General features: G+C 60.2%; 1 protein-coding gene across 13 annotated transcripts in view; it reads right to left on the bottom strand.

Annotated features, from left to right (window-relative positions):
• MCF2L (MCF.2 cell line derived transforming sequence like) overlaps positions 1-9999 on the bottom strand; it is a 212943-nt gene that overhangs the window by 3965 nt on the left and 198979 nt on the right. For 6 of the 13 annotated variants that reach the window (XM_017502483.2, XM_017502520.2, XM_017502500.2 and 3 more), the window contains 11 exons: positions 8907-8999; positions 8715-8807; positions 7807-7932; positions 6668-6889; positions 6386-6478; positions 5806-5884; positions 5587-5653; positions 4703-4821; positions 4281-4373; positions 3217-3291; positions 171-292 (listed from right to left, as the gene is read on the bottom strand). In XM_017502483.2, the coding sequence (XP_017357972.1) occupies positions 171-292; positions 3217-3291; positions 4281-4373; positions 4703-4821; positions 5587-5653; positions 5806-5884; positions 6386-6478; positions 6668-6889; positions 7807-7932; positions 8715-8807; positions 8907-8999 (1182 nt within the window). The remainder of the gene's footprint in view (positions 1-170; positions 293-3216; positions 3292-4280; positions 4374-4702; positions 4822-5586; positions 5654-5805; positions 5885-6385; positions 6479-6667; positions 6890-7806; positions 7933-8714; positions 8808-8906; positions 9000-9999) is intronic. The other 7 variants (XM_017502537.2, XM_017502546.2, XM_017502553.2 and 4 more) reach the window with 2 other exon arrangements.

The following is a 9999-nucleotide window of genomic DNA, read 5'->3' as shown; positions in this document are numbered from 1 at the left end:
AGGGTTAGGAGGAGCTGGGGCTGCCCCTGAGACCCAGGACCGGGGGACCTTCCAGGGTTAGGAGGAGCTGGGGCTGCCCCTGAGACCCAGGCCCAGTGGACCTTCCAGAAGCACCCCTACTCCTGGAGGGCCGCCCCCACCCCAAGTGTCTGCAGGGAGGCTGTGGTTACCAGCTTCTTGGGGCCCACCCCGCCGTCCTCCTCCGCATCAGACGAGTTAATCTGCTCCTCTGCACTTGACCAGCCCCCGTCGTCCTCAGGTGCCTCCAGTGAGTGGGATGTTTTGCTCCAACCTAAGAGAGACACACACCCGTGAGGCACCCCCCAGTGATGAGTCGCTGTCTGTATCCGTCTGAGGTAGGGTCACCTAAGTCCCACAGACCCCCTGAAATGTGCGCCGTGGGCCCCCGAACAGAGCCTGTCATCTCCCCAAGTCCATAAAGAGCTCAGTGGGACCCCCGAAGACTTCCAAAATGCCTGGCATGGTCCAGGGTTTGAGAGCCTCTGCTTCCCCCTGCTGGGCTACCCTGTGGAGGCCGGAATCCCTGGGCTGCGGGGGAAGCCACGTCCTCATCAGGCAGAGCACTGCCCCGGAGGCGGCCCCCTGCAGCTGACACCTGCCCAGGGCAGGGGTGTGCCGTCAGGGCCACCATCATGTTCAACACCTAGCAGACTCAGCTGGGAGGCAGTTTCTAAAAGGAATGAAGGAGGCTCATGGAGAAGGCCTGACGCCCTCACCTACGGGATACCGAGGGCTGCGGTCCGCATTGGCAAGAGAGTAGCCCCCAGCACAGCGGCACTGAGACACCGAACCAGGAGGCCAAGGCCACGCAGGTGCCGCGGCAGAGATGGGCTCCCACCCACCATGCAGCTTCGAGCAGGACGAGAAGAAGGAGCTTCTTTCGAACTTGGGACTCTGCGTGTCCCCCTTCCCCACCCTGATCCTCCTGCCAGGTGCCCGGAGGGCAGCACCTGCATTTCCCATTCAGGGGAGATGGGAGACACCCTTGGGGCTGAATAAACATGGCAGCCTCGGGCAGCAGGCCCAGCACATCCGCCTGGAGCCAAGTGCCTCAAGGCAGGACGCACGCACGCCAGGGAAGCAGGCGGACGCTGACGGGACTCGAGCTTGGGCACAAACTGGTTCCAGATCCTACTTGGTGCCGCTGGAAGCAAGTGTTTCCTTGCGATGGAGGGGGCAGGGCATGGGGAGGACAGAGGAGCTGTGGGTGTGGGTGCCTGAGTGCCCTGTGCCCGTGAAGCCGCCACGGCACGCTGTCTTGCAGGCCAGTTCCAATGGCCGACAGTGTCCGTGCCAGTGAGGAAAAAGCCTGTGCTGAGTGGGCGTCTGCTTTCTGTCCAGAGCTGGGCCAAGGCACCCCTCTCAGCCAGCACAGCACGGGCTGCTCCCTCCACCCCACTTGGGTGCTCTGCCGTTTAGGGGTGCAGCTGGAGGCAGGTGCGTCAGGCCTGCATGTGCGTGAGAATTGAGGACTGATTTTCCAGCTGCAGAGCTGCCCGGGTGCACGTACAGCTGCCCCTGGCGAGGGAGGCTGAGGCACAGCACAGGCTGCGGGCCCGGGCGCCTCGCTACAGCAGCAGGGACGGGCCTGTGGGCCTGGCTGCCCGCGTCCCCTCCCCGTCCAGGCCCCCAGTTACTCTGAGGCACTGGGCGTGGGGCCTCCGGACAGACAGAACCAACAGTCTGACTGAGGACAGTGGGAATGAAAAAAGGACGGCTGCTGTGTGCAGAGGAGCCGGTGTGACCTGGGTAGGACCTCACACACGAACCTCTCCACAGGGGCAGTAAGACTGGCCTGTGCTGGCGACCCCAAGTGACTCTGTCCCTGGCACCACCAGAGATACAAGGCTTCTGGCGCCGCCTGGGCCTGGGGTGTGCAGTGCTCTCCGAGGGCGCCCGGTTGGAACAGTGCCCAGGGGAGGCCAGCAGCGAAACGCTGAGGTCTGACCGTGGCCAGGTCGGCACCGCTGCACCAGGAGGCGGGGGGTTCTGTGTGAAGGCAGGGGGCCGGGCCACGGCTGCGTTTTCTGTAACGTAGCCATTGGCCTTTGCTCGACGGAGTCACCACCTGCAGGGCTTGGGAGCCAGCCTGGGCTGCGCCGCAGGCCACACAGGACCACCTGGGCTGTCTGTCACTGACGATGGTGGGAACGACCCAGGGCGGCCTGGCTTCAGCACCACACTGGCTTCCTCGAGACCCTGCAAGGCTGCACCGGCTCCACTCACGGATGAGGAGACGGCAGCAGAGGCTGAGCTTGGCCCCCGCAGGGCCAGCCCGGCCCACCTTCTCCACCAGGGACCGGCTCCTCGGCTCCAGGTCACACGTGGAGAAGGTTTAACAGACAAGAGTAGCCCCTCCTGGGAGACTGTCACGGGGAAGTGCCTTTCTAAGCTCCTGGGGCCTCACAGCAGCGAGCTGGGCGCCCACCCCCTTGCAGGCTGTGGGATGATCAAGAACACCAGGCCAGCTCCCTGCCTCTGAACCCAAGCCCAGGGTGGCAGCAGCTTCCGCCTGGATCCTGGGGGCGCACAGTGTCATGGGAGGCGGCTCTGGAGGCGGGTGGGATGGGGAGGCTGGATCTGCTTACACCCCTGGGAACCTTTGCAAATTTTTTGAAAACTCAGGAAGATTCTAAACGTGAGATCCCCCTCCCTGCATTTGAGGTCCTCAACAGGGCCAGGGGAAGCCTTTGGGCTTCACAGGGCAGTTTTTACCCACAGAATAGAAGGAAGGCAGGAAGCAAGAATGCCCAGGTTCAACAGGGAGCTCGGCCTCGTCTGCCCGGGCAAGGAGGGTCTGGGTCAGCGCTGCCAGCTGCTTCGCTCTGTGTCCCCAGCAGGACGCGTTGGGGCAAACTGTGGCGCAGTGAAGGGGCGGGGAACGCGGTGCCCCATAGCCGACAGCAGCCACTGGGCAGTGAGAACCCACCCAGCTCCGCCCGGCACACCAGCTACGGCCGGCAGCCACCGCCAGGGTGGGCAGTTCCACAGGCTCCACGGACCTGCTGTGTGGAGCACCGTCCTCAAGGACCTGTCTCCAGAGCACCACGCATCGAACACAATGGCGTGTCTGCCTCTGGGGCGCAAAGACCCACGCGGCTTCCCCCTCAGGTGGCCCTGATGGCCACCGACAGCCAGCGGGGCAGCGCCCCCCACCAACGCAGAGCGGTGCCGTGCCCGAGCATGCCACTCTACCTCGCAAACCAAAAGGAGTCGGGTCGCTCTTTACTTCGTGCCGCTTGGCTTTTTTGTCAGGACTGGTAGGAGAAGCTGCAAGAGGAGGAGGAGCAGAAATACAAGCGGAGAGAGAGCGTGAGGGAGGGGGAGGCGGCGAGGAGGCCACCGCGCTCAGGTCGGGAGGGGACACCCAGGTCGGCCCTTTCCGCTGATGAGAAGGAGCTTCTGTGAGCAAAATGCAGGGGGCCGAGGGCTGCGCGGTGAGGGAGGGGCCGGGAGCGGCTGGGGGGCTGCGGCACTCAGAGGCGTCCTTTCAGCGCCGTTCCTAGGGACGTTTTCCTAGTTCTGCGCTAGCAGTTTGTAGCGCCAGAATCTGCTGTCTGTTTCAAGTTTGAGGCCAACTTAAAAACATTTGATCTACTGGAAAACACTCCTAGTTCTCTAGAAAAGCCTCGTTCGCCCTGGCCTCGAGGGCTTCCCAGAAGAGCCGCCTGCCCTCCGGGGCTGGCCATTTTCCTCCATCTGTTTCCCAGCATGGAGCTCTCGTGGTGAGCAGGGCGTGAGACGTCCCCACCTCAACGGACCCGTGAGCCCTGTTCACCAGCAATGCCCACAGATGGCTGAGCAGAGCCACGCAGCCAGGAGGTGAGCGCCCCGCAGGGAACTCACCTGAGGAGGCGGGGAAAGGGGGGGCAGGGAGAGGAAAGGGGTGCCGGAAAGCCAGGACAGCACCCCTGTCTGAGGAAGCCTCCGTTTAAAAACTCGCCTTCATTTTTCCAAAGCAAAGCCACCCCTAAAGGCTAACTCTGGTGTCTGTATGCTAGAATGCTAGACACACTGTCGGCGAATATGGAATTGGGGGAAAGACACACTGTTGTGTGGCTGCCCTTGTGGATTCCCCGAAAGGATAACTCGGGGTCTGTGTGCCAGAACGTGACACAGCACCCGCGAATATGTGACCTGGTTGAAAGAAACGCTTTTGCGTGGCCGCCCTTGTGATGAAGGAGGCACGAATGGTCACCACACGATGCACGACACACACCACCACGGTGAGCGCGGGTTCGGGTGGCTTCTGCTTTTACCTTTCTGACCTTTGAGGTTACCAAAGCCCTGCAGGGTAAAGCGCTTTCTGGAAAGCGCAGAGCTTTCTGAGGTAGAGCTAGTGACCGCGTCATCTATGAAGGAAGAGAAAGACACAATGCAGACGGCCTCACAACCCCACGAGGCGAGTCCGGCCGTCGAGGGGAAGAGTGCCCAGGGCGGCTCCGGGTCGCACGCTGGGCCTCCGCCGGGGCTCTGTCTGGGGCTGGCTTTGCTGAGCAGGGGTGCAGGGCAACCAAGAGGGCACTGGAGCTCTTCTGTAAGGTCCTCAGCTCTATTAAGGGGGGAGCAGGGGCCCTGAGAGCCCGCTCTGCAAACCTTCACGCTGCAGGACGCACGTGAGTCTCAGACATGGGGAGCGCTCCATGAGCCGCTCTGAGGTCGGGCCCCTGCACACACCCACCTTTGCCCTTTTCGGGGGGCTTTGACAGTGGCGCTGAGCTGCTGTATCCCTCCAGGCTCAGTGGGTCTGTTTTCCTTTCTTCCAGCTTTTTGATGTTCCTTGAGTTTCCTCTTGAGGGACTGATGATATCAGACAAATGAAAAAAGAAATAGTTTGTTGCCTGGTTAGTTTTTCAGAACTCTGAGGGTCCGAGGCATTCAGACATCGCTGAGCTCCCGGCCCAAACTCCACGCTGTGTCTCCTGCTGCTTCTGAGGGGCGCTCGTTTCTAAGATACACCCCAACCAGCTACATGAGAACAGAAACCCACCCTGCTAGCTCTGAAGTAGGAGGTTTTATTTTTTTTTAGTTGTGGTGGGATGGCAGGGGAGTGTTTCTTTTTTAAAGCTACTGTTCTATGCATTATTTATTTAGGCCATATCCTGTTCCGTGAATGATTAAAGGTGGCTTTTATCAGAAACGGGATAAAGTGAAAAACAAGTGAATGAATAAAGGAAAAACAAGGGCAGAAGAGACACGATGAAGCCACAGTCAAGGGTGAAATGTGGCCACCCACGTGCTGGGGCCATCAGCACCCAGGGTCCCAGCTGCGGCACTGTCTCTGCAATGCTCGGATGTGGCTGTGACCGAGTGCTGCCGTGACGTGAAATGGTCACACCGGGAAGAGCCGGAGAGGGGCTGGGTCCTGCCACCAGCACACATCTGTGAAGGGGACCCTCTAGGACTGACCCGTTAGCACGCAACACATCAACACCAGGGGCCTCAAGGAAAACCCCAATAAGCTCGGGATCTCACTGACAGAGGCCGAGGATGCTGGTGCGCAAAACCCCTGCTTGGGAGTGTTCCCAAAATGCAGGCCTGCGGTGGTGACATCCGCGTCCTCACCTGGTGCTGGTCGGCGCCGGCAGGGGCAAGCTGTGTGACTGCTCCAGTGCCCGGTGCTGGCTGGCTTCTGTGAGGAGGGAGCAGACGAACCACGTGAACGGGTGTCCCTGCTTCATTGCCAAGGCACCTCGCACAAGCCGGGACTGGGTGGCTGCTCTGAACACAGGTAAAGAGGCCCCTGGAGCGAAGCTAAGGGAAGGATCGCGGCGGCAGCCTCACCTCGACAAGCCTGCAGCTGGCTGGTCAGCACTTTCCGAATTTCATTCACCCAGGCGGCTTTAATCTCCGGAGTTGGTGCCTGTTTCCAAAAAGAAGCGCCAGGGGGTGAGTACTCAGGCCCCAGAGGAAACACCTTTGGTTTCACTCTCGGAGCTTCCAAGGATAGTCTTAGAAGTCAAGGGTCAGATGGCCGCTTGTGAAGTGGGGAGGGAAGCGCTGTGGACGGGCTCCCGGCTCCCCACGAACCGCAGGGACTAACCAGAAGAGCTGTGCCTGGTGCCCAGGGCACAGCACCGTCCCCATGAGAACGGGCCCTGCCTGTGGCCGCAGGTTCACACTCTCCAGCATGCACGAGCTCCCGTGGGGACGGCAGCCCCTGTCCTCGCAGGGCCCCTCCGATGTGTCCTTTCCCTACACGTGTTTGGGTCCGGCTCAGGGTGGAGACAGCCCAGGGCAGCACTCTCAGGGCACAGCGGCTGCTCCTGGCCTCCATGAGACTTTGGCAGATTCTAGCACCGGTTCCCATGAGGAACCTGTCACAGCGACGGGTAGGAGGCTGGGAGCGGGGTGGGCAGCCCACCTGGACGATGTAGACCTCCTCGCGCGCGTTGTACCAGATCTCGAACTTCTTAGCGTCCCCCTTCACGTTCTCCGTGATGCCGACGGCCGCCATCTGTGAGAAGAGAGCCCCATGAGCCTGCTGCCTTGTTTTTAAAGGGTGTTGGTGCAGAATGCCCCACCCCCACAGCTACGGGTCAGAGCTGAGTCTCCGTGCAGCCACCGCAGACCAAGGTTTGTGGCAACAGCGACCCAGGCAGAGGTCTCCCTCCTCCCTCGGGGTGCGCGGGCCGGCCTCACTTACATTTAGGGACTGCTTGTAGCTGTAGGAGGGGGCTTTCTCGTACCCCTCCCCGTTCTCCTCCCGCTTCTTGCAGAAGAGCACGGCCTTCTCGTGCAGGAACAGGTGCCGCTGCATGGGCTTGAACCTGGCCAGCTCCTTCACCTTGGTGTGGCCCCTCTTGTGGTCAGTCCAGACGCTGAAGGAGCCCTGCATCAGCAGCTTGCCCAGGTCGCCAAGATTCCCCTAAACGAGGGACCGCGGGATGCGTTAAAAACGGGGTAGGCATGGGGCTGAGGGAGCACGTCGCTGAGCCAGAGCGGCCTCTCGGCAAAGCCCACCCACGGTGCGATTCCAGCTGCAGGTGTCCTGGGAGAGGCGAGCTCGTGGAGACCGTGACAGGTCAGGGGTGCCAGGGGCTGGGGAGGGAGGGATGGACCGGGGGGCATGTGGGCTTCTAGGGCGGTGATGCTGCTCTTGTGATGCTGTCGTGGTGGGTGCAGGATGTTACACGCCTGTCCAAACCGCGGACAGTACGGCACCCACAGTGAGCTCCGAGGGGAACAGCCCTGTCACTAATCAGCACCAGGGCCGGTTCTCCACGTGTGGCATGTTGGATGTCAGCACTAGCAGAAGCCTCGGGGACTCAGACTGACACTCAATTATCTCACAAACCAACAATTGCTGTAATAAGCCAACTCTACTAGTTTAAAAAACCTTGAGAATGAGTGCTGCATAGACATAGAGAAGGGCAAAAACGGAATAAGCCGACGGACATGCAGCTCTAAAGGGAAAGTGGACATCTGGCTTCTGCGGCCATTTGCTCTAAGTCACCAGCCCAGGAAACAGACATCTGCTCCAAGCCATGTCTCCTCCCCAGGAGAAGACAAGGAGTTGAGGAGGTCTGAACTGCATTCCTGCTGGAGATGCATGCCCTCCAAGTAGGGGACGCTTCCAGGCTTTCTCCATGTTCCAGAGAGCCCAGTGGGGTCTGGACCTGGCTGTGGGGCCTGGGAGAGGGCTCATCTGGGACTGCCCAGACCTCCTGCTCAGAACCTGCACACTCACACCAAAGCTAGGGGGTATGCAGGGGAACTGCTGAGCTGCAGGTCTGGCGTATTCCACGGAGGCATCGGGGAAGGCCGGGCGTCTGGGTGCCTTACGTCATAGCCGGTGATGGCGATTAGGTGCATGGAGTCGTTCACGGCCTTCAGGATGCCCAGGATGGAGCTCAGTGCCTCCTGCAGATCCTCAGCCCCCTCGCAGTTCTTGCTGTATTTCAGCATTTCCTGAGGGGCGCAGGGTGGGGCAACCGTCAGGACACGCAGAGTTCTGGCCCCCCAGAACAGACCCCTCGGGAGCTTGGCATGAGGTAGGGACACTGCCCACCCTCCCCTGGTCTGTGGGGAGCTGCCCTGCCCACCCTCCTGCAGCTGGGACGGACTGAACTGTGCTGCAGATGGGGTGGCACCCCTGTCACGTGCAGACCTCTGGCACCTGCTCCCGGGGGAGCTTCCTGCTGCCACCCTGATGCCCAGGTGCAGACCCCAGCACCTCCTCCCTGGGGAGCTCCTTCCTACCACCCTGATGCCCAGGTGCAGACTCCTCACACCCACTTCCCAGGGAGCTTCCTCTCGCCACCCTGACCCTGGCCAAAGGCATGGAGCTGCAGTTTCCTGCCTGAAGGTTAGAGGGGCCCACATGGCAAACTCATAGCTGGAATCCCCCATCTACGCCTCCCACATCCCTGCTGTGTACCAGATAATCCGGGCACGGCTCCCCCGTGGGGGGACAGGTCAGCACATCACACAGAATCCCATGTGGGCTGGGCTGTGTGGAAACCCGTGGGGATGGGAACTTGTCTGCTCACCTCCGTCCCCAGCACCCCTAACAGTGGCGCACAGTAGGACCTCCAAAGGTGTCCAAATGAGCCAGGCCACAGCACAGGCTCAGAGGAGGTGCCCTGGGCCAGGGAGGGGCAGGGCACAATGGGGACGGGGCCCCAGGGTGGCACAGGCTCTTGGCCAGCAGGTGCCTCGGGAGGCTGGGCCACAGTCACCGCAGAGCCTACCTTGAGCAGCAGCTGGTACTTGGTGATCCTCTGCACCGGCTTCAGCAGGTAGGAGTCCAGGCTCAACTTGTGGTCCAGCTTCCTCTGACATTCCTGGAACCAACCCAGAGCTTTGGTTTGCACAATTTTCACCATTTCTCGGGAGTTGGCTGGGAAAGGGAGCTACGCTCTGCAGGAAGGTCCCGGACACACCTGGAAGAACGCGCAGTCCGAGCACTGCCTCCACAGGCTCTCGGAGCGGGGCTTGTTCTGACAGTACTTCTCGTAGATCTGGAAGTCCTCCATCTGCACCGAGGGACAGGAACCACATCACAGAGCGTCTCCCCGGCCCAGCGAGGCACGGCTGCTCGCCCCACAGCTTCCGAGGCCGGCACTGGCTCCCAGGCTCCGCTGGGGGGCCTGCCTCCATTAGTGGGGCTCCCTGTCCCCCACTGACTTCCCAGAGCACAGGCGTGGAGTAGAGATGGGGTTCTACCCCGTTGTTCTTCTTTTCTTTTCTTTTCTTTTTTTTGAGTCTCACTCTGTCACCCAGGCTGGAGTGCAGTGGAGCAATCTCTGCTCATGCAACCTCTGCCTTCCGGGTTCAAGCGATTTTCCTGCCTCAGTCTCCTGAGTAACTGGGACTACAGGCACGCACCACCATGCCTGCCTAATTTTTTGTGTTTTTAGTAGAGATGGGGTTTCACTGTGTTAGCCAGGATGGTCTTGATCTCCTGACCTCATGATCTGCCCACATCAGCCTCCCCAAGTGTAAGACAACATGCCCAGCCCCAGGCATTCTTAAAAGGCCACTTATGGTGTCATTTGTTGCTTTGTTTATAAGAGAACTTCTAGCATTTTCTCTGGCAGTTTTACAAACTACCTAAGTTATTTAGTGAAAAACAGACCCTAACCCTATTGTGAGGTGCAACTGCCCTGGGTGCCTCTAGGGGCACAGAACGTTCTAGGCGCACAGAAGGTTCTAGGGGCATAGAAGGTTCTAGGGGCACAGAAGGTTCTAGGGGCACAGAAGGTTCTAGGCGCACAGAAGGTTCTAGGGGCATAGAAGATTTTAGGGGCACAGAGGTTCTAGGGGTATAGAAGGTTCTAGGGGCACAGAAGGTTCTAGGGGTATAGAAGGTTCTAGGGGCACAGAAGGTTCTAGGGGCACAGAAGGTTTTAGTGCACAGGGCATAGAAGTCTCTAAAGACACAGGAGGTTCTGGGGGCACAGGAGTTTCTGGGGTACAGGAGGTTCTGGGGATACAGGAGTTTCTGGGGTACAGGAGGTTCTGGGGTTATAGGAG

Source organism: Cebus imitator, unplaced genomic scaffold (assembly GCF_001604975.1).
Source record: "Cebus imitator isolate Cc_AM_T3 unplaced genomic scaffold, Cebus_imitator-1.0 Scaffold14, whole genome shotgun sequence".
NCBI classification, from domain to species: domain Eukaryota; kingdom Metazoa; phylum Chordata; class Mammalia; order Primates; family Cebidae; genus Cebus; species Cebus imitator.
This window is presented reverse-complemented; position numbering and strand designations above follow the sequence as displayed.